General features: G+C 39.9%; 1 protein-coding gene across 2 annotated transcripts in view; it reads left to right on the plus strand.

The window, feature by feature from the left end:
• Positions 1–25562, plus strand: part of LOC126461762 (putative phospholipase B-like lamina ancestor) — a 161711-nt gene that overhangs the window by 118598 nt on the left and 17551 nt on the right. The window contains exons 1-3 of one of the 2 annotated variants that reach the window (XM_050096022.1): positions 892–1021; positions 12270–12385; positions 21497–21743. In XM_050096022.1, the coding sequence (XP_049951979.1) occupies positions 21591–21743 (153 nt within the window). In that variant the 5' untranslated portion in view covers positions 892–1021; positions 12270–12385; positions 21497–21590. Of the gene's footprint in view, positions 1–871; positions 1022–12269; positions 12386–21496; positions 21744–25562 lie in introns of those variants that run through there. The other variant, XM_050096021.1, reaches the window with a different exon arrangement.

A 25562-nucleotide genomic window follows, 5' to 3' on the forward strand; every position in this document is an offset into this window, starting at 1 on the left:
TGAAGAAGCTTGCACAGGATAGAGTAGCATGGAGAGCTGCATCAAACCAGTCTCAGGACTGAAGACCACAACAACAACAACAACAATCTGTTCCTCAACACCTTTATGTGATGAGTAGCAATCTATTTTAATCTGTACAGTTACATCATTAAAGATGACATTCCTTGCATAATTGTCATCCACTTTTAGCTGTCCAACACCTAATCGAAGTATTCATTCTATTGCAAGTGGTTCACTGACAGCAGTTTTTGCATCAGTTGAACCTCATAATAATGTAGATGAAAATTCTTTGTCAGAATTTGCTGCATGGTACCCCTTAAAATGTTCAGTTCTTGTTATTGATCACTCAGAGAATTTGGGGCATACTCTCATCTGCTGAGGTAACATTTTCAGCAGACAGGCCAGTATGATGTCTCTTTGGTGCCATAACATCAGCTACAGAATCATTTTCCTCAAACTTTTCGTCTACTTGACAGATTGCCAATGAATTGGGAATGTTTCAGTGACTGAAAGTTGTGCACAATTCGTGAAGTATTTCTAAAGGACTTTTCCCATATTTGTAGTAAGTTTTGATCATGATAATGCCTTTTTTGACTGTCAGGTGATTCATTTTTACTAACCACATTGTCTCGAGAGGAGAAATAAGCAGCAGCAGCTGAATGATTGGAGTGAAAATGGCGTGCAATTTAGACTGCACATTTTTATTGAGAAACACTTCATCAGTCATTAGTGTCCAAAGTAATGAAATTGGATACCATTGTTATAATGTCAAAGATGTATAGCACCTGTGAGTAAAGTATCATAATCACACATGCCCAGCATACTTGTCTGTTCTTTCAACGATTTTAAAAGTGCTTTTTGTGTTACACAGAAAGGCAGAGGATGGTAACTATGCAGCAACGGTCACTTGGGTGGAGAGCACAGGTTTCAACATAGAATTCTGGGGTCAGGGCAACGACCCACAGCAGATACCACAAGGTGTTGCGAGAGCATACTACAGACCTGACCTGAACTTTGATGGGTGAGTTTATTCATTGTTATCATACATGATGAGAACTGAATTCATCCTACTGTCCCTGAGATTTTCAGAGCATAACTAATGTGAATGGCACTGTCATTGTTAGACCATTTCAGTGTGAAACTTCCTCACAGATTAAAACTGTGTGTTGGACTGAGACTAGAACTCGGGACCTTTGCATTTCGCGGGCAAGTGTTCTACCATCTGAGCTACCTAAGCGCAACTCGTGACCCGTCCTCACAGCTTCAATTCTGCCAGTACCTCATCTCCTACCTTCTGAACTTCACAGAAGCTCTTCTGCAAACATCGCAGAACTAGCATATGTGGAAGAAAGGATATTGCGAAGACATGGCTTAGCCACGTCCTGGGGGATGTTTCCAGAATGAGATTTTCACTCTGCAGTGGAGTGTGCACTGATATGAAACTTTCTGGCAGATTAAAACTGTGTGCCAGACCGAGACTCAAACTCGGGACCTTTGCCTTTCATGGGTAAGTGCTCCATTGCAGAGTGAAAATCTCATTCTGGAAACATCCCCCAGGCTGTGGCTAAGCCGTGTCTCCACAAATCCTTTCTTCCAGGAGTGCTAGTTCTGCGAGGTTTGCAAAAGAGTTTCTGTGAAGTTTGGAAGGTAGGAGATGAGGTACTGGGAGAACTGAAGCTGTGAGGACAGGTTGTGAGTCATGCTTGGGTAGCTCAGTTGGCGGAGCACTTGCCCATGAAAAGCAAAGGTCCTGAGTTCGAGTCTCAGTCCAGCACACAGTTTTAATCTGCCAGAAAGTTCCATATCAGCGCACACTCCACTGCAGAGTGGAAATTCTCATTCTGGAATTTCAGTGTGAACTTCCTGACAGATTAAAACTATGTGCCCAAATGAAACTTGGACTTGGTACCTTCCATTTGTTGTCATTGTTCTTACAAACTATACAGGTACAGATATAACCAATGACTCATCTTAAAGGCTTCAGTTCTTCCAGTATCTTTCTTCTATAAGGTGTATTCGAAAAGAAACCAAAAGGAGGCCGTAAAATGAAAATCACTAAAGAGATTGTAATGCCACTGCTTGTAGAAGAAGGTGTGGTCCCTTCGAGAATGCTGAGGCCTGAATATCACCACACGAGCGATATGCGTGCACACCTAGATGGTGAAAGACCATGCACACCCATGTGTTGGCTAGCCACTGCTCTCAGTAGTGCTGAAAACGAGAAATGGAGGCTTCAAAGGAAGAGTAAAGGGATGTAGTGTGTTTCCTTACAGTGGAAGGAGGGCAGGGGATGAAAATTCATTGAAGAATGGCACAAGACTTTGGAGAGCACACTGCATGTCTATTGCAGTGGTAATGGTGTAGCACAAGCGATTCATGGAAGGGCAGAAGTTGTTGGCCAATGATGTATGATCTGGAATGACACACTGCATTACCAGTACCGTTGTCAAGCAGGTAGATGGCCATATTATTGAAGAACAGTGGCAGCAATTATGCCAGATGTCAGAGTGAGTTTCAGTACTGCAACAGACATGTGATGGTCTTTGTATACTTGTGCCATTTTTCTATGAAATTCCATCCCTCACCTTGTTCCACTATAACGAAATGCACTACAGCCCTTTGTTCTTCTTTTGCTGCCTCCATTTCTCTGTTTTATGCACTACTGAGTACAGTGGATGTTGAATGTGTGTACATGCTTGCTCTGGCACCCTGTGCGTATGCACCTGTATCCCTCTAGCGGTGAGTTTTGGGATTCAGCACTCTTGTATAGACCACACTTTCTTCTGCAGGCAATGGAATTATGATCCCTTAATCAGTTTCATTTTACAGCCTCTGCATCATTTTTTTAATGCAACCCATACTTTCCAAAGGTTGTAGGTTTAAGTCTTGGTCTGGTACACAGTTTCAATATGTCAAGATATTTGAAAAGAGCACACACTTCACTAAAAGAATGAAACGCTTATTTCAGAAACAACCCCATAACAGCGGCTAAGCCATTTTCCACAATATCCTCTCTTCTAGAAACAGTAATCCTACAAGGTATTCAGGATAATTTCTGTGAAGTTTGTAAAGTATGAGAGAGTTACTAGCAGAATTGAAGCTATGTGGATTAATCATGAGTCATCCCAAGATACCTCAGTTAGTAAAGGGACTGGCCAGAAAAGGCAAGGTTCTAGTGAACAAACTGCCTATTGGCTTCTGTCTCGGGTTCTTCGGCTGACGTTCATCTAATGATTTTTCTGACGTTTCACCAGCACAAGTGGCTGGCATTGTCAAAGCTTCACCCTCCATTGCTGGTGGTGAACTGGAGCCGAGCTCGCGGCCGCAGACTATATGTACCTGGCGCGCCAACATCCAAGGGCTTCTCCGCGGTCATTTCCGGTGTGGTTCTCCTCTTGCTACCTGCGACGGTCGTTCGCTGCAGTACAGGAAGCCAGGATCCATTTACCTTAAGGCTTTCCTCTTCCTTGTTGAAACTGTTCACATGTTTGTGTATTTCTACAGCTTCTCTGAACAAGTGGGTGTGATAGTGCTTCTCTACAGCCAGAACTTCCATGTCGGCGAATTTTATTATGTGGTCGGTCTTATTCAGTGCGTGCTCTGCCATGGACGATTTCTCCACCTGCCCCAACCTCCAATGTCGCTTATGCTCTTTGATCCTGGTATTAAATGATCGTCCAGTCATTCTGACATAAGCTTTTCTGCATGTGCATGGTATACGGTATATTCCCAACATTGCAAGAGCACGCACTGAATGAGACCGACCACATAATAAAATTCGCCAACATGGAAGTTCTGGCTGTAGAGAAGCACTATCACACCCACTTGTTCAGAGAAGCTGTAGAAATACAAAAACATGCGAACAGTTTCTCAAGAAAGAGGAAAGCCTTAAGGTAAACAGATCCTGGCTTCCCGTACTGCAGTGAACAACTGTCGCAGGTAGCAAGAGGAGAACTGCACCGGAAACGACCGCGGAGAAGCCGTCGGACGTTGGTGCACCAGGTACATATAGTCTGCGGCTGTGAGCTCGGCTCCAGCTCACCACCGGCAATGGAGGGTGAAGCTTTGACAATGCCCAGCCACTCGTGCTAGCGAAACGTCAGAAAAATCATTAGATGAATGTCGGCCGAAGAACCCGAGACAGAAGATAATAGGCAGTTTGTCAACAAGTGGCCACGAAAGCCTTAGCAATTTTGTGTTCTAGTGAACAGTTTTAAAAGTATTGACACTCTGCTACAGAGTGAAAGATATACCTGGAGTGCTAAGTGTTATGTTTTAATAGGTAGTTTAAACACAGACAAAATAAATTGTGTGTAATTTTAGCTGTTCATACTGGAAAACAACATTTCTCTTGTAATTGAGATTGTTAGCAATTTTTTTTTTTTTTTTTTTTTTTTTTTTTTTTTTTTTTTTTTTTTTTTTTTTTTTTTGGAAAAAGAATCTCAAATTCCATATGTGATAAGCTAAGACAGAAATAGCCAATGGACATGTGCAAAAAGTATGGCTGACTAAATATTGATGCACCAAGTTGATGTTATCAGTGGATGCTGTTGTGAAAACCAAAGTGATATTACAGAAATGTTTGCTGTTAAAATGTATAAGTCAGTTTCATGCTCTCATGGTCATGGTAAACGGAAATTACTTTGTCAGTCTTAAGCTCGTCAGCTAGATTGAAAGAACAACTCCTTTGCGCAATAAAGATAAGGAAGTATATCTATCACACACTTGTATATCAGCAACAAAGGCTCAATGTGGTACTTTTCTTGTGTCTAAGAATATTAATTAATCTCTCAGTATTAAAGAAACAAGTCTCTTCTCTCAAAATAAAAAAGCAATTTCTGTCTTAATTAAACAGAACTTTTTATTTGTAAATGCACTGTTGTGTTCATCCCAAATTTTTCTTACGTTTTCATTGTTCATGTCCCATCATTCCATTATGTTAATGGTGATTGCCTGTTACATTTTGTACTGCTCTCTCCATGTTTGCATGTAATCTTTAGTGAGGTTGGTGTGCTGTGTTAACATTTAAAAATATATTTGTAAAGAAGTTAAAGGAAAATAATTATCACCAGAATGATAAGGGTAGTCTGATAAGGCATTTGTGTGGAAGCTTTCTTTTCTCTTTGCCTCAGTTCATCCTCATGTAAGGTTCATCCTTCTTAAGCTGGGTTCTGAACAGCCTGCCCCTCCTCCGGATCCTCCAACAGTGCTTTCATTTTCCTTCCCCTAAAGAAAGAATCTGTCGTTCAAAAGCTAGGATTACTATCTCTACATCTGTGTGTGTTTCTCAATTGTGCTAACAGTTGTGTGTACTGAAAATAAGTTCTAGTCATCCAGCTGTGTCTTTCTGACTTTAACAAAATTATAGTAATTATGAATAGTGAAAATCTTTGAAAGTATCATCGGAGGACTTTGTTTCATGGTTGAATAAACAAACCTTTTATTTGTTTTGAATGATTTACTATCCTCATCTTTGGTGCTTCCATTTTTATTCAGTGTTAGAACTATGGTGTCTTTTTTCTATAATTTATAATGTCTTGGTGTACGAGGTATCTCACATACAACCTAAGCATATGCCCACAGTCCATATGGAATGTGCACTCGAAACTGCAGCATTATGGCTTGGTACGTCTTCCCTGAGAAGACCGTAAACTAAGTCACATTGAGATTATATTACACTTATCTTTATTTCATCAGTTGCACAAAATGAAGCCCCTCTGTAGAAACAGATTGTTGAATATTCATTGAATTTTGGCTACTGAATTCCTTTAAATCATAAGACAAATATTATCTTATAACTTTCCAAAGTTTTTACATGCACATTATCTGTTAACATCTGCCATACATATATATATATATATATATATATATATATATATATATATATATATATATATATAATAGAGGGAAACATTCCACGTAGGAAATATATATATCTAAAAACAAAGTTGATGTGACTTACCAAATGAAAGTGCTGGCAGGTCGACAGACACACAAACAAACACAAACATACACACAAAATTCAAGCTTTCGCAACAAACTGTTGCCTCATCAGGAAAGAGGGAAGGAGAGGGAAAGACGAAAGGATGTGGGTTTTAAGGGAGAGGGTAAGGAGTCATTCCAATCCCGGGAGCGGAAAGACTTACCTTACTCGCACACACACACATATCCATCCACACATTTACAGACGCAAGCAGACGTATTTAAAGACAAAAAGTTTGGGCAGAGATGTCAGTTGAGGCGGAAGTGCAGAGGCAAAGATGATGTGGAATGACAGGTGAGGTATGAGTGGCGGCAACTTGAAATTAGCGGAGATTGAGGCCTGGTGGGTAACGGGAAGAGAGGATATATTGAAGAGCAAGTTCCCATCTCCGGAGTTCGGATAGGTTGGTGTTGGTGGGAAGTATCCAGATAACCCGGACGGTGTAACACTGTGCCAAGATGTGCTGGCCGTGCACCAAGGCATGTTTAGCCACAGGGTGATCCTCATTACCAACAAACACTGTCTGCCTGTGTCCATTCATGCGAATGGACAGTTTGTTGTTGGTCATTCCCACATAGAATGCATCACAGTGTAGGCAGGTCAGTTGGTAAATCACGTGGGTGCTTTCACACGTGGCTCTGCCTTTGATCGTGTACACCTTCCGGGTTACAGGACTGGAGTAGGTGGTGGTGGGAGGGTGCATGGGACAGGTTTTACACCAGGGGCGGTTACAAGGATAGGAGCCAGAAGGTAAGGAAGGTGGTTTGGGGATTTCATAGGGATGAACTAACAGGTTACAAAGGTTAGGTGCACGGCGGAAAGACACTCTTGGTGGAGTGGGGAGGATTTCATGAAGGATGGATCTCATTTCAGGGCAGGATTTGAGGAAGTCATATCCCTGCTGGAGAGCCACATTCAGAGTCTGGTCCAGTCCCGGAAAGTATCCTGTCACAAGTGGGGCACTCTTGTGGTTCTTCTGTGGGGGATTCTGGGTTTGAGGGGATGAGGAAGTGGCTCTGGTTATTTGCTCCTGTACCAGGTCGGGAGGGTAGTTGCGGGATGCGAAAGCTGTTGTCAGGTTGTTGGTGTAATGGTTCAGGGATTCCGGACTGGAGCAGATTCGTTTGCCATGAAGACCTAGGCTGTAGGGAAGGGACCGTTTGATGTGGAATGGGTGGCAGCTGTCATAATGGAGGTACTGTTGCTTGTTGGTGGGTTTGATGTGGACGGACGTGTGAAGCTGGCCATTGGACAGGTGGAGGTCAACGTCAAGGAAAGTGGCATGGGATTTGGAGTAGGACCAGGTGAATCTGATGGAACCAAAGGAGTTGAGGTTGGAGAGGAAATTCTGTAGTTCTTCCTCACTGTGAGTCCAGATCATGAAGATGTCATCAATAAATCTGTACCAAACTTTGGGTTGGCAGGTCTGGATAACCAAGAAGGCTTCCTCTAAGCGACGCATGAATAGGTTGGCATACGAGGGGGCCATCCTGGTACCCATGGCTGTTCCCTTTAATTGTTGGTGTGTCTGGCATTCAAAAGTGAAGAAGTTGTGGGTCAGGATGAAGCTGGCTAAGGTGATGAGGAAAGAGGTTTTAGGTAGGGTGGCAGGTGATCGGCGTGAAAGGAAATGCTCCATCGCAGCGAGGCTCTGGACGTGCGGAATATTTGTGTATAAGGAAGTGGCATCAATGGTTACAAGGATGGTTTCCGGGGGTAACAGATTGGGTAAGGATTCCAGGCGTTCGAGAAAGTGGTTGGTGTCTTTGATGAAGGATGGTAGACTGCATGTAATGGGTTGAAGGTATTGATCTACGTAGGCAGAGATACGTTCTGTGGGGGCTTGGTAACCAGCTACAATGGGGCGGCCGGGATGATTGGGTTTGTGGATTTTAGGAAGAAGGTAGAAGGTAGGGGTGCGGGGTGTCGGTGGGGTCAGGAGGTTGATGGAGTCAGGTGAAAGGTTTTGCAGGGGGCCTAAGGTTCTGAGGATTCCTTGAAGCTCCGCCTGGACATCGTAAATGGGGTTACCTTGGCAAACTTTGTATGTGCTGTTGTCTGAAAGCTGACGCAGTCCCTCAGCCACATACTCCCGACGATCAAGTACCACGCTCGTGGAACCCTTGTCCGCCGGAAGAATGACGATGGATCGGTCAGCCTTCAGATCACGGATAGCCTGGGCTTCAGCAGTGGTGATGTTGGGAGTAGGATTAAGGTTTTTTAAGAAGGATTGAGAAGCAAGGCTGGAAGTCAGAAATTCCTGGAAGGTTTGGAGAGGGTGATTTTGAGGAAGAGGAGGTGGGTCCCGCTGCGACGGAGGACGGAACTGTTCCAGGCAGGGTTCAATTTGGATGGTGTCTTGGAGAGTTGGATCATTAGGAGTAGGATTAGGATCATTTTTCTTCGTGGCAAAGTGATATTTCCAGCAGAGATTACGAGTGTACACAACGAGTGTATATAACAAAGATGATGTTTTTCGATATATACACTCGCACACACACACACACATATACAGACACAAGCAGACATTTATGTGTGTGTGTGTGTGTGTGTGTGCGCGCGCGAGTGTATACCTGTCCTTTTTTCCCCCTAAGGTAAGTCTTTCCGCTCCCGAGATTGGAATGACTCCTTACCCTCTCCCTTAAAACCCACATCCTTTTGTCTTTCCCTCTCCTTCCCTCTTTCCTGATGAAGCAACCGTTGGTTGCGAAAGCTTGAATTTTGTGTATGTTTGTGTGTCTATCAACATGCCAACGCTTTCATTTGGTAAGTTACATCATCTTTGTTTCTATGTGTGTGTTTTTATATATATATATATATATATATATATATATATATATATATATATATATATATATATATATATATATAAAACAAAGATGCTGTAACTTACCAAATGAGAAAGTGCTGGTATGTTGATAGACACAATAAAAAACACACAAACACATCCACAAATTTCAAGCTTTTGCAACTCAAGGTTGCTTCATCAGGAAAGAGGGAAGGAGAGGGAAAGACGAAAGGATGTGGGTTTTAAGGGAGAGGGTAAGGAGTCATTCCAATCCTGGGATCGGAAAGTTACAGCATCTTTGTTTTGTACATATACAGGGTGGTCCAAAAGTCCGGAAACACCCTCATAAAATTAAAATGAAGTAGCAAACAAGGAAACAGAGTTCCTACACACGAGGAACGGGAAGGGGGAAACTTTATAGGCTAGGCCACCAACACGGTGGCCATCTTGAAACCCGCCATCTTGGATTCAACTCCAAAATTTCAAATGGGAATGTGGTCATGTGACATCAAACAGATAGAGAATTTCACCAGAAAAACAATGCCATTGTTATTTTAAACATAGTTTTATTCATTCTCGGGTTATAGCCAGTTACATGTGGCAGCGGTGGGACGCTTGGCAGCGTGTGTAATGTGCCTAAGAGACATTACGCCGATGTTACACAGTCCCGAGAGACCATCAACTGTCATAGGAGTGGCTCGATATGTTTTCCATTATGTTGGATCGTTAATGCTATCCTCCGAACCCAGTCCTGATGAACTTTGATCAACACATCTGTCTGAATTCTGAATTTGACCACACGCATCAACAATGCGCTGCTTTAGATGATGCAAATCCCGTATTTTCACAGAATAAACCAGTGCTTTGAAATGACCCCAAAGATAAAAATCCAAAGGAGTCAAGTCTGGTGAACGTGGTGGCCAGTCCACAGCACCCCTACGACCAATCCACTTTTGAGGGAACTGCACATCCAGGTGTGCTCGCACATTGTGCCCATAATGTGGTGTGGCTCCATCATGCTGGAAGAATTTCGGAAATGTCCCGTCCTCCGTTAACAACGAGGGAAACACTTCTTCATCCAATAACCTCAGATAACCGTTGGCTGTTAACGTACCATCAATAAAAAAGGTCCAACGACTTTGGTACCTCACACACCACACCAGAACATCACTTTTTGTTAGTCGACTGTTTGGGAAGCATCAAACCAGTGCGGATTTGTGTCGGACCAGTATCTGTGATTCTGCTTGTTCACATCACCATTGGTAAAGAAATTGGCTTCATCACTGAACAGCACCTGATAGGTGAAATGTGGGTTTATCTGCAGCTGCTGTGTCACCCATCCTGCGAACTGTACCCGACGGTCTGGATAATCCTCGTTCAGGTGTTGGAGAACCTGAATTTTGTATGGGTGTCATTTGTGTTGCGATAAAATTCGCAGTATGGAGGTACGGCTAACCCCATATTGTTGTGACAGGCGACGAGTACTCCGCTGCGGACTCTTGCTAAATGATGCCAACACTCTCACTGTTGTTGCTTCATCGGTGGCGGATTTTGGTCTTCCAGCCTTAGGTTTATCTGCGACAGAACCTGTTGCTCGGAATTTGGCCAAAAGCTTGGCAACTGCGCTGTGAGTGATGGGCTGTCTGGTTGGGTGACGAGTGTTGAAATCCTCAGCTATGACCTGTGTGCTTCTTTCTCCTGATATCAAGATGATGTCAATGCGTTCTTCATGTGTTAAGGACATTTGTAATCTGTAAATAAGGAAACAGAGATTAAAACATTAGCATGAGTAAATGATACCTAACAGTTAAATGCATGTAACATATCAGGCTTAGGTTAGTCACTTTGCACCCATTCAGACTCCATTTTATGACTTCTCAGTACGTAATACTCACGCTGCCGAGCGTTCCACTGCTGCCGCAAGTAATTGGCTATAACCCGAGAATGAATAGAGCTATGTTTAAAACGACAATGGCATTATTTTTCTGGTGAAATTCTCTATCTGTTTGATATGTCACATGACCACATTCCCATTTGAAATTTTGGAGTTGAATCCAACATGGCGGCTTTCAAGATGGCCGCCATGTTGGTGGCATAGCCTATAAAGTTCCCCCCTTCCCGTTCCTCGTGTGTAGAGACTCTGTTTCCTTGTTTGCTACTCCATTTTAATTTTATGAGGGTGTTTCCGGACTTTTGGACCACCCTGTATTTTTCCCATGTGGAATGTTTCCACACACATGAATTTAGATCTGGGGATTTATTGGGGATTTATTCTACCATCAGAAACACCTTATACTACTGTCACAGATGCAATAACAGTATGTACTTTTACATTCTCCTGTCTGAAATAAACATCGGTATTATCATTAAGCTTTTGTCCTCTGAAAAAGAATTAGCTTTTGTTCTCTGAATCAGGGTTGCAATATAATTTTTCATATACATATCAGAAGTTGTTTCAGTGGGAAAAAATTGTTAAATAATTTGTGTTGCAGTAAATGCACATCATACTCCTGTTTTTAAATCATTCAGAGGCTCTTTATGTAACTGATTGAAAGTTTTAGAACTCCAACATCCATTGACTGCAAGTTAACATGCCATAATAAATGCAGCCATGTACCATCAGAAAAAAGAGTACTTCAGGACCAATCTCCCCATCACGTACAGATTACAATAGCCAGTTGTAGTAAGTACTGATATTGAGCAACAGTATCTGACTAGGTCAGCTGATGTTCTACTGTAAGTTTGTAAGGTTGTGGTTTGAATTTTTGTCCAATTTCTTTACTGATCTATGTCAGACCATTGGGAAAATGTATACAGGGAAATTTTGTGTGAACCCTAGTCAATATGACTCTTTTCTAGAATAGTTCAATACATGAAACAACATTGATCCTTTATGTATATTACAGTAAATGGAAACTGCACTCACGATAAAAGGAAAACAATGTATATTCAATCACACTATTAATAACGCTTGAAAGCCTTTCCCCAGCTTCAACATTGTCCAAGAAAGAGGCCAGAGTGTCATGCAATAACCTCAGCCCACCTATGGGCATATCTGTTTCTGGACAGTGCCAGAGATGACACATGCATTGTAAATGAAATGCTCTGTACTACTTTAGTGTTTCATATTAACTTGCAAGTTAAATTTTCCTTCTCCATTGCACTGATTTTTAAATTTAAACTAGAAGCCACTTAGGATTGATCTTTATCGCTTAATTTCTTCAAGCTTTTTCCTGTAAAAAAAAAAAAAAAAAAAAAAAAAAAAAAAAAAAAAAAAAATAATAATAATAATAATAATAATAATAATAATAATAATAATAATAATAATAATAAAATAAAATAATAATGATAGAGACTGATGCTTTTAGATGTAAGAACGGGAATATTTCTGTGAATATCCTCCTTTAACACTATATGTTTACATATCTGTAATCATTATTTTCATGTTTATATGTTTACTGAACTCTTCTCTATTCACTGCATACCTTGTATCACCAGACAGCAAGTCCTCCGACGATGAAAAGTTGGTTGGAATTGGAATATCTTTTTGAAATGATGTGGTGACACTGGATGTTTCAAGATTGAAAATGAAGAACTTTGTCTCCTGTTGGAAGGTATTTTTCCCTTAATAGTGAGTTAGGAGACCATTCACATCCTTTCTTATTCTATCTTATTCTTCTGTTCTGTGTTTTTATTTTACATGTTCCCACTCCTTATTTGATTCTAGCATTTTTCATGAGGCACTCAGAGCATCCTTCAAGATTTTAGTAGCAAACTCTGTTGTTTGATCCTTGGTGCACACTCCTTATTTATCATTCTGGCCAACTCTGATCAGAATTTCAGATGTCATTAAAACCAAAAGAAAATCAAAAGATGAATATGTGTTCTAGCACCATTCATAAAAACAAATTGTCAAAATCTATATAATTAGAGTGCTTTAGTGTTAATTAAAACATATTTCATCTTTTTATGAGTGTAGTTATATTTAGTGGACTTTTATTAACATCTGGATTAAATTCCTGGCTTTTACCTGTGATTGTACAGCTCATTTGAGAATTTTGCCTATATTTTGTCTGATGACTGAAATAGATTTTGTTATTTCCATTCATCTCTTGCTTTCTAAACTTACTAAACAATATTTAAAAATCTGACATGTAGAATTTCTGCTTGCTGCCATGATTTTACTGCTATTTTCATATATATATATTTACATGATGTCGTCTTTAATTGGGTCCTAAACATTGATTTGCTCATTTTTTAAATTGTGGCAATGTTAAATAAGTGATGATGTAAAAGGCAACTGAAATATCCCACTGTCATCACAAATATTACTCTATATATACTAAGATTTACATTTAATATTCAGAAGAATATGTCAGATTTAACTTCATAGGCTTCCAAGGTCAGTGTCATTTTGAATAAAATAATTTTGAGTATTAGGCCACATCATTATAAAGCACTAAAGCAAATAAACTGCTGACATTTTGACTCACCTGCTGTTGGCCTTTTCAGGGCAGTTAGGTCACTTAGCCACCATGAAGAGAAGCGCAGCAAGTGAGTGAAAGCATTGGAAATTTAGTGTTTAGTGTTTTATGATGCAGCCTAACACCCAAAATTATTTTCTTCAAAATATATTATGTAATTCAACAGAAGAAACACTGAGCAACTAAATATGGATATTTTTCTTCTAAACGGAAACTCCAGCCCTCAGCCAATGCAGCTGCTCATCTTTCCTCACTCCTCACCTGTCTTGCTCCTCTTTACCCCACCTCCCTGCCCCACAACTTCCTGACACTGTGCCTGTTGACAGTCTATTCCCAGCATACTCCACCAGACAGCATTCCTCTATCTCCCCACCCATACATTACTAACCCTTCCCCTTCCTCGCCCCCTCCAGATTGCTGCTTACATCCCATGTGATAGTTACATTCTGGCCTCAGATGCATGGCTTTGTGATCATGTGTGCATGAGGTGTCCTTGCTTGTATTTGTGAATGGTGTGTGTCTCTCTTTTAGGCTATGGCTAAAAGCTTTATGTAAGTGTCTCTTAATTGTGCCCTTCTGCACCTTGACATTTCTTCTCAATGAACTGTCTGCCTTCAGAAGTTGTTAGGGAATGGATAATTATTTTATGCTTGGTTACTTTAAAAGTTATTACAAAATAAATAAAGGTTATTGTTAAATACCAAGCTAATTTCTCACAAAAATGAGGAAATAAGGGATATGAACTCTTTTTGACCTGCAGTGGAAACCAGCGATCTTTGTAAAGTATTAAATTATAGAAATCATTGTCTTTGTCACATATTAGTTTTTTAAATTTCATGAAAAGTTCTGATTTGCAACCGTTGTCAGATCCAATGAGTACAGCAACAAGTAGGTACCTACATGCCTGCTTCTCACTGCTGTACATCTTGGATCTGATGATAGCTGCAGAGCAAAACCAGTCATGAATTTTAATAAACTAATATGTGACAAACATTTTCACTTTTATGTTTTAATAAGGAAGGAAATTAGTCTTGTTTTGAGAAACTGTCATGCTAGTCTGGTCAACTGACTTGGAGAAATTGTGGACAAATTAAATTAGGATGGAATGTGGACTCCACTTGTGATACAGTTTTGTTGGATTCACTACTCTTTAACACTTGTGACATATGTCTTACTTGTTGTTGGTGATGCACCTGGTTTTATGGATCTTGTAGTTCCCGACCTTGATGTTCTCAAATGATGCTCGAGAAACTGATACTATGAAAGATGATTACAAATGAAGTTGACTAGACAATAGTTAAACTTCAAAGTGACTTTTTCCACTTTATTGGCACTATAGTGTTATTGATGGCCCGTTCCAGGTTACAGATCAGTTTCTAGAGACAAAGAGATGCACACCTCTACTTTCTTCCTTTGGTAGAGAACCTATCCACTCTTTATTCAGGCACAATATTTGTTGACTCTCATAGTGGCACAGTGTATAGTAATAAAAATATGAAAGCAGCAGTGCACACAGGATAACTTGCTGTACAGTCAACAAAATTAATTACACAGTCCAGCAAATAACAGTGGTTGAACATTAATGCTTTGAAGATTCTTTTATTTCATAAGTTAGTTTTAGACAATTTAAAATATTTTTGTGGAAACTTGGGAATGTCTGCTTTGTAATGAGTGGTAACAAAAGCACCTCTGCTGCCCATTGGCTTAAAATGTTTTCCATTAGATGATATTATTGTAACTTTAACTATCCATAACTTTTCATTACTCAGGCTTCCATTAAAACAAGTTGCCTCAATATAATCAGGATGGTAAGTGTAAACAATTTAACTATAAATTTAAATAAAGTTGCACATAAATAAGTTGACACATTCCTGTACATATTACATATTAGGGGAATGTGGGATAAAGTGGCCACTCTAAGTGAAAATGACTTTTCATGAAACCATAGGTGAAATGAAATGTCGTGTGGCTAGGGCCTCCCGTCGGGTAGACCGTTCGCCTGGTGCAGGTCTTTCGAGTTGATGCCACTTTGGCGACCTGCACGTCAATGGGGATGAAATGATGATGATTAGGACAACACAACACCCAGTCCCTGAGCGGAGAAAATCTCCGACCCAGCGGGGAATCGAACCCAGGCCCTTAGGATTGACAGTCTGTCACGCTGACCACTCAGCTACGTAAATTGACACATTCCTGTACATATTACATATTAGAGGAAGGTGGGATAAAGTGGCCATCTAAGTGAAAATGACTTTTCATGAAACCATAGGTATTAACTGAGGCTTGTGGAATATACATCTCGAATCTACATGCTGTGAGGTACCACACCAAATATTTACAGCTAAGCTAAGAGTATATTTTATAGGATATATAAACACTTTTCTGAATGCTTACATATTGGCCACTTTTCCCTTCCCAAGGGGTAAAGTGGCCAGACCTTCGCCATCATTTCCAAATATATTGCTTAGTTTTAAGAAATGAGTAGGCTTATAGTTTTTATTTCACCATTGATTATTATTAGGAGAACAATAATATAAATAAAAAGAAACATATTGCAATACACTGTTGGCACAAAAAGGTCAGCACCTCCTACTGATATAAATAGAAAACTAAACAACTGATTATGGGTTACTATTTCATTCTAATTCATTCACAATCTGTTTGCTCAGAAACAATATTAAGTCATATACAAAATTCGCTTGTAAAGTTAATATCGTCCTCTTCCCATCCAGCGCACAGGTCATGAGCTCAGAGTTTACAGCTCCAACATCTTATCCTCCCAGTCTTTGCCTAGTATTTCAAACTCTTTGCTGAATGTGTGTGCTCTGCCAACTGGAATGCCAATCACTGCAGGTAATTCCATAACACTTCATTTCTATTTCAAAATATATAATTAAGGATTTCTTGCTCCTGTTCTTCACTGAACACTGCCCTTAAGACACCAACAACCTTTTTACTGCTACCTGCACCTCTATTTTTCCATTCAACTCTTCATTTTAGCATATTACCTGGAACATTGAATTGTTTTTCTGCTGATGAAAAGGCATGTTATCATTCTATACTGCTTCAATTACCTTTTGCATTGCAGCAGGATCCCACATATGTTGCTCTGTTTTCTGGATGTATTTTCTTGGCATCTTGAAGCTCTTGCAAACCATTGCAGAAGAGCTGTATAATGGATATTAGTTTTGTGTATGAAACGATTTCTAATGTTTTAATTTCAATTGTTATACAATGCATATAACATGGAAGTAGCTAATTCTCATTTGGACAAACAGATTGAAAATGAATTGTCAGGAATAGTGGCCATCTGTCGGAAAAAGTGCCCACCTCGGCCACTTTTCCCGGCATGTAGTGTAGCCAGTTTTCCCAATCATGTCTGTTTCAGTGGCTCACAAGCGAAGCAATAAAATAGAAGGAAATGACGGTGACTTATATTTGCAAGTCAAAAGGCATTGTGTGAACTGTGAAATTGCAAAAATCTTATTGCTCTACATAAAAGTGAAGCAGCTAAAGCAGTATGAGCGACTTACCTTACGTCAAACAACTGCAAAACTAAATGTTTTCACAGAAAGATAACAGGGAAAGTTTCCTTTGTCAATGACACTGACAACAGTAGTAGTGCTGATGACAGCTACTTTGGCCACTTCTCAGTGCGAAGCAGCGCTGTTGAAGACATTAAATAAGCAGTGGCCACTTTTCCCATCCTGGCCAAAGAACCCTTCTTTCCCTTACATATTATGTGTGCAGCCACATTCGTGTAGAGTGAAAAAGTGAAAAAAATAATTATTCATAGCAGTAGAAAATGTAACAGACAAAGTAGTTTCCAACTTGCTATGTCTCATACTCGAAGATCAGTTGCAAGCACTTAAACAAAAGCTGATTAAGGCCTTCAGGTTGAAAGATTTTGGGCTATTAAACCTGAATTTTCATATATTGAAAGTTGGTTCTGAGATAATATGACACACGCAGCTACAACACAAAATTGCTTATACTTTCTGTCTCTTTTCATACCAATAATTTTACGTGTATTTACTTTATCAGTTCCCAGAATGAGATTTTCACTCTGCAGCGGAGTGTGCACTGATATGAAACTTCCTGGCAGATTAAAACTGTGTGCCCGACCGAGACTCGAACTCGGGACCTTTGCCTTTCGCGGGCAAGTGCTCTACCATCTGAGCTACCGAAGCACGACTCACGCCCGGTACTCACAGCTTTACTACTGCCAGTATCTCGACTCCTACCTTCCAAACTTTACAGAAGCTCTCCTGCGAACCTTGCAGAACTAGCACTCCTGAAAGAAAGGATATAGCGGAGACATGGCTTAGCCACAGCCTGGGGGATGTTTCCAGAATGAGATTTTCACTCTGCAGCGGAGTGTGCGCTGATATGAAACTTCCTGGCAGATTAAAACTGTGTGCCCGACCGAGACTCGAACTCGGTCGGGCACACAGTTTTAATCTGCCAGGAAGTTACTTTATCAGTTGTTGTCATGTTATTCAAGATTTTGCTTTTGGTTCCCTTTCTAGAAATTATTTAAAATGTTGGTAGTACTGTACTGAATGTCATAAAACACGTTTTATTCTCAGTAAGGTAATAAGTGTTGTGGAGGGTAGTGTCCATAAGTTAACTCCACCAAGCATAAGTGGTTCCAAGTACAGGTGGTTCTTAGAAATATGGTTTAACAATTTGATAATTGATTGTGCATATGAATAGTATGCACATTAATATCAATTTCCCTGAGAAAGGAAAGTAAAAATTTTAGATGTGAATGGAAATCAGATGGATAGTTCAGGACTCTGTTCACCAAAAGCCAACACATACCAATCTATATCTCAGTGTGTAAGCTGACAAACATGCTGACAGAATGAGCTCAAACTGTTTCTGACAAGGACCACCAGGATTCTGAGATCAGATACCAGAAAAGGGTGTTCGAGAAGAATGTATGCAGTGCACAATATACTGCATTAGCCAGCTCTAAGAAATGAAAACATGAAAATAATTATCACAAAATAATCACCCTATAGTATTCTTTCCATCCTTTGTAATACAGCAGATAAAATAGGTAGAGTCCTGGGCAAACAAGGTATTCAATTCATTTTCCAACCACCCAAGAAAATAAAAATGCTTCTGGTGTTAGTGTTTCATTACTTTATAAAATTCATTGTGAATGTGGTGACGGTTACATATGTACAATTTTAGAATACTTCACAGAATACCAGCACCTTATGCAATATTGTGATTTTGACAAATCTTCTATTGCCAAACACAGCCTCTCAAACATATGATTACATTTGATGAAACAGAAATTTTATCTGTTGCATCTGCATGTTGGGATTCTGACATGAAAAAGCTGTTGAGATCAAAATGTACAACTAATTTAATTTGGACATTGCTTATACCCTTAGTGGTGCATGGAAACAGGTACTCGATGCTAAAAGGTGACAGAGAAATAAGTTATGTTTTCTACCATCTAATGGAAATACTATTGCTACTAATGTTCCTCCTTAAGACATTGACATAATGTTCTGCAATTTGCGGTGCCTCCATGATATAATACACCCAACTGCATGCAAAAATACCACAAGGACTATTAGTATGTTAGTTAACAGCTGACAATGATGACAGAGATCTTTGTTGAAAGCTTAAATATGCAAACAAATTAGAGGTGAAACTTCCTGGCAGATTAAAACTGTGTACCCGACCGAGACTCAAACTCGGGACCTTTGCCTTTCGCGGGCAAGTGCTCTACCATCTGAGCTACCGAAGCACGACTCACGCCCGGTGCTCACAGCTTTACTTCTGCCAGTATCTCGTCTCCTACCTTCCAAACTTTACAGAAGCTCTTCTGCGAACCTTGCAGAACTAGCACTCCTGAAAGAAAGGATACTGCAGAGACATGGCTTAGCCACAGCCTGGGGGATGTTTCCAGAATGAGATTTTCACTCTACAGCGGAGTGTGCGCTGATATGAAACTTCCTGGCAGATTAAAACTGTGTGCCTGACCGAGACTCGAACTCGGGACCTTTGCCTTTGGTAGAGCACTTGCCCGCGAAAGGCAAAGGTCACAAGTTCGAGTCTCGGTCGGGCACACAGTTTTAATCTGCCAGGAAGTTTCATATCAGCGCACACTCCGCTGCAGAGTGAAAATCTCATTCTGGAAATTAGAGGTGACTATAAAACTGAGAAGCGTTTATTCAAGAACTTAAAACCTTTAATTGTGAGCATGAACATATAGAGGAACTATGGCTAGAATATAGAAGCAGATTGACATCTCACTTGCTAAGCTTATATTTAGGAAAACAAATCATGTTGGGAGGGACCCATGTGGCATATGTCACTATAAAGAAACAACGAAAGAAACATTAACTGCTGCACAGAAGCACAATGTGTTAAGCTTTCAATGCCTACCAATGTAGCAGAATTTTATCAAAAGACCTCTCACAGAATGAAAATATATTCTGGACATATAAAAAGGCTGTCACTAGTACCAAAGACACCCATGAATGACACACGAAGTGGAATTGTGGGTAGTAAAGCAAAAACAGAACTGATGAGTACCATTTGCAAATGTTTCTTTACAAAGGGAGATCCAGGAGAACAGCCCCAGCTGAATTCTTGCACCATTGCAAAGATGAGTGATATAGCTATTAATGTCAGAAACATTGAAAGCACCAAAAAATCATTAAAATTCAAAACCCCCAAGGCTTGATGGAATCCCTATCAGATCCTACTCACAATTTGTGTGAGAGTTAGCCCATCTTTTGACCATAATATACTGTAGATCCCACAAACAAAAACCAGTACCCAATAGCTGAAAAAAATCACAGGTCACAGCCATCAGCAAGAAGGGTAGGAGAAACAATCCACATAACCATCTCCTGATATTATTGACATCTATCTGTTGTAGAATCTTAGAATGTATTCTGAGCTCAAATATAATAATGTAGCTTGAACATAATGACCTTCCCAATACCAACTAGGATGTATTCTGGAAACATCCATCATGCAAAATTGAACTTGTGCTTTTCTCACATTACACACCAAAGCCATGGATCAAGACAGTCAGGTTTATGCAGTATTTCTTGATATCCAAAAAAGCACTTGCCTCAGTACCACATCTTCACTTGTTGGCATAAATATGATCATATAGAGTACCAAAAAATTTGGGAATGGACTGAGGATTTCTTGGTAGGGAGGATGCAGCACGTTTGTTGTCAGGAAAATCAGACAGCTGTGGAAGTAACTTTAAGCGAGCCCCAGGAAAGTATGCTGCAACCCGTGCTGTTCATGTGTATGTCAGTGAGCTGGTAGACAATGTCAATAATAACCTTAGGCTTTTGCAGATGAAGTAGTTAACCACAGTGAAGAACTACTGCCAAAGCTGCACACATATTCAGTCAATTCTTGATAGGATTTCAAAGTGGTGCAAAGATTGGAAACTTGCTTCAAATGTTCAGATAATAAAATGACATGCTTCTCAAAAAAATAGTTCCTATGACTGTAACACAAATGACTCATAACTGAAATCAGTCAACTTATACATATATTTAGGTATAAAATTTGTGTTAATATGAAGTGGGAGTGATCTTGAAGGTTCAGTTGTATGTAAAGCAAATGTCAGACTTTGGTTCATCAGTAGTCTCTTGGCAAAATGGAATCAGTTGACAAAGGAAATTGCCTACAAAACACTCGCTCAACATAGAATATTGCTCAAGTGTATGGAACCCAAACCAGATAGTACTAATGAGGGACATTGAACGTATAGAAAGAAGGACACCATGAATGGTCAGTGGTTTCTTCGACCCAAGGGAGTGTGTCTCTGAACTGCTTAAAAACTTAAAAGTGTAGAGACTTGAAGATACATACCAACTATCCTGAAAAAGCCTACTAACGAGTTTCAAGAACCAGTATTAAGTGAGGAATCTGGCAACATACTACAGCCCCAATGTGGTACCATGGGAAGTACCCTCTGCCATGCAGCTCAGTGGTTTGCAGAGTATGGCTGTAGATTTAAATTATTACTAAACTCTGCTTCAGGTGTTGATCCTCTGTAGTTTTTCCTGTGTTTTGCCTTCATTTTCTAATTCTGTGAAGCATCAACACTTTTTCAGGATTTAACTTAGCATGTAGCCCTCCTAGAAAATTGAAAAGATGCATGCTAAGCTGAGTAAAAGTAGTTTATATGATTCACCAATTTCTTTTACCGCATTAGATCGCCTTTTGTGATTACCATTACAGGTGGGCCAAACTGGAGATTCAGACCCACAGTGGTTCACCTGACTGGATTCAGGCTTTTGCCGCAGGCCTTCTGGAGGGCAGCCTCACGTGGCAGATGATTTATTGGCACTGGATCAACACTGTGCAGAATGTGTGCCAAAACCGTCAACACCTTTGTGAAGAGATCCACTCTGTCTTGGAGGAAAATGAGCATTGGACCCGAGAGAAAGCTGCTGAGAATAAAGCCACCAGTCCTTTCTGGTACCAGGTATGTTATACTTTACTCTAGGATGCACTTGCAGACCATATAATGTGTGGTAAAAGTAGCTACTCTCACAATAAAATAAAATAAAATAGAATAATCAAAAATGAAGACAGGCAACCATTCACCTGTGGCTGACTCCCGCAGGTCTGTACATATGTGCAAAACTACAGATAATTTCCCAAGCTTCTTTTCCCAGCTAAAATACAAACTCTATCACACATATGCAACCATACACACTCACACATATGGTTGTGAGGGGTTGCATTTGGGTGTCTGTTTTGCTGTATCTGTGGGTAGCCAGATATGGGTGCAAACTTTGGAGCTCTGGAAGAAATGGAGAAACGGAGGATGCCACCAGGTGGGAGAGCCACCTGCAGAAGAGTGAAATGCAACACACAGACTGTGGACAAACAAGAGACCAGGACAAGGACAAAAATGGTTCAAATGGCTCTGAACACTACGGGACTCAACATCTTAGGTCATAAGTCCCCTAGAACTTAGAACTACTTAAACCTAACTAACCTAAGGACATCACACACACCCATGCCCGAGGCAGGATTCGAACCTGCGACCGTAGCAGCCTCGCGGTTCCGGACTGCAGCGCCAGAACCGCACAGCCACCGCGGCCGGCGACAAGGACAAATAACCTAGACAACAGTGAGGCACTAAGCTAGGCCTTTGCCACAACAATAACGGCAAGATCAAAAGATGCAGAGAGACAAATCCAAGACATGACCGAAGAGAGTAAGTAGATGACAAGCAAGGTAATTATCAAGCCGTCCTAGTACAGTGAAGACGGATCTGACCATATCAAGCACAAACACTGAACCAATGAGCTGTGCAGTGGGCGGCTGCCTATACATCAGCTGCACGGAACACCGTTGGCCAGTGTATTCACATGGTGTGAGACAGTGGCACTCTCACCATGCAAGCACAGCACTGTGCAGCCAGGGTTCCCTCTAACGGTCACCAAAGTCCATCTCTCTGATGGGCATTCAACCTCCTTGATGTCAAATACCAGATATATGTTTACGTGTGTGAGAGTTTATGCCTCAATGGGAAAAGTATGGTAGCTTGAAGACAAGTAAGTTATTTAGTTAATTCCATGTTTCAAAGCTCGTGTTTACAATAAACATAGTTATATGGAATATGCCAATTGAAAAAAGTTTGCAGAGATCATTAAAAAATATATATTTATATGGCTACTTGGCTAAAAGCTGGCCATTTACATGTCTGCAATGGGCTACTTATATCAGCTCAAGAGTTCCCTCTATGGTATAGCAGTTCTTAAGGCAAAACAACTGAAATCTACATTCGGAAACACTTTTGCTGTGATTCAGATATTTTGTTTCTATGAACAATTAGTAAAATATTTTTGTAGCTGTGTGTTTCACCTCTTTCTATGCCAAAATTAGATTCATTACTGGTACATTTAAGTGCAAATCATTTTTCCTTCTAGTAATGTTTTGGTAACATTTCTATCATTCTCTACATTTTTGCTTATGAAGTCATAAATACTTGATTTGTTTACATATTGATGAGCAGCTATCTTGTTTTACATTATTTTCTATAAAGTTCTATGATGAAAATTTTAACTAGAAGATTATATTAAATAATTGGATTGACATTAAAATGAATAAATAGATTGCACTAAATCATGTTTACTCTCAAAGTTTTGATTTTTATATTTCTATAATTTAGTCTATGGATTGAGGCAATTGACTTCACTGTCTACAAGTCATTAAATTACTTTAAATTATCTTAGAAAACATTTAATATGAATGAGGATGAGGACATGAACACAAGATACAGGTAAACACACTGATATATTGAGTATTCCTGTAGTTGTAGGCATCATATAGTGCAACTGAAAAGTCTATTGCCTACTCTGATATGGATCTGGTATTTCATAATGTAGCTCATGACTTGGTAGTTACATTTCAATGTACACATGTGAACATCACAAGTAATTCCAGTTACTTTCTTTTGTGCAACAGATACTTTTAGCCTAAGTGAGAAGTTACCCTGCATTTTATACCACAGGACTTGAGTGAATGAAGTAAGTTGGTGATTTCTATGTTCACCTAGCCAGTAATTTGTCTTATGGCAAAAGTAACTATTGCAGTTCTCTGTTGTGTTATGCGTGTATATGTGCATCAGTCAACTACTGTTACGTGTGTGCCTGTACTCATTTTTGTTTGTTGTTTCTATCTTGTAATTCCCACTATCACAATAAATCCTAGAATTGTAGCCAACACCACAGTATAGGTAGCTCAGAATATTGAATTTTCAATGAAACTAGTATCTTCTGTATGAGCTAATCAGAAAGGAAGAGACCTGGAAAACTACAAAACTTGCAGGGAGAATGACAGATTATGCATCTTTTGTAGTTGACAGAGGTTGAAGATATAGGCATTCATGGTGTCATTGTGAGACATTGGAATGTAGTTTGAAACCTTCACTCACATATCAGTTACTTGTAATTTCGAATTTTGTCATTTCTGGAAGGTTAGAGAAATACTATATGTGTGTATAGCTAGGACATTCAGTATCTGTATAAATAATAGTCTTATTGAATATACAGTGTTTGTTTAAACAAATCTCTGTCAGGATGTCAGTTCTGTTCTGACTGTGCATTGGTGTCAGTAATAAACATGCTTTCAGTGATAAATGTTGAAATTCACTGGTGACCCTGTCTTGGGATTTGGACTTGATTGTGGTTTAGGTGTGACATTGCATGGTAAGGATTTAGGGTACTTTAAAACTTCTACATCGCCCTGTCTACAATTATGCAATGTAAAAGCCATTAACTACATGAGAAGGAACCTGAATATAAGCAGTATATTGTTCCTAACATCTGTATATTTAGGAGACAGATGGATTCCAAAACAGCAGCAAGTCAGCTGCACATCACATTCCATCTGAGTTTTCTGTAGATGCCAGTCTTGATCAGACAAAATGGCTGAAAGGGCTTCCCCAAGTCACCAAATATAGCAGATGGGATGTCAGGCTGTGTATGGCAACTATGTACTTTTACTTGGATGACACAGCCAGCAGCGGTTCAAGAATAACAAAGAGAAGCCCAATAGCAGGTACAAATTCCAACCGAACTGAAGAAAATGTGTTGTGACAACAAGCAGTATGTCTGCTTGGTTGAAAAACAATTGAAAAACAGGCCTGTCATGGAAAACTGACAATTTTGTACATACAGAATGACTGTTAATCCTAATATGACAGAGGCAGACAAAATCTAAAACCTGATGAAAGGAATTGCAGAGGACATGTACCAAGCCCTTCTGGTAAGTGATGTCACGATGACAGAGGATTTCATCAAATGGTGCCATGAACTGAGGAAATGCAATAGGGGAAGAGAGAGAGAGAGAGAGAGAGAGAGAGAGAGAGAGAGAGAGAGAGAGAGAGAGAGATGGACGAAAGAAGTAAGACTGAATGCCAAATATGGTCCCTCCGGTGGTTGTGGAAGATCACCATGAGATCACTTCTGTCATACACCACATATTAAGAGAAAAGATAAAAGATCCCTCCAACAAATCCAGTAATTCTTCTTCACCTTCACAGAGGATTGCAATGTCATCAATGCATCTTATCATTGATATCTTTTCATCCTGAATTTTTAATCTTTCTCTTGAATCTTTCTTTCATTTCCATAATTGTGTCCTCCAATGTATAGATTGAATAGAATGGGCGAACATCTTCATCCCTGTCTTACACGCTTTTTAATCCAAGCACTTCATTCTTTGTCTTCAGTCTTATTGTTCCCTCTTGGTTCTTGTACAGATTGTATATTACCAATCTCTCTCTACA

Source organism: Schistocerca serialis, chromosome 1, assembly GCF_023864345.2.
Source record: "Schistocerca serialis cubense isolate TAMUIC-IGC-003099 chromosome 1, iqSchSeri2.2, whole genome shotgun sequence".
Classification (NCBI taxonomy): domain Eukaryota; kingdom Metazoa; phylum Arthropoda; class Insecta; order Orthoptera; family Acrididae; genus Schistocerca; species Schistocerca serialis.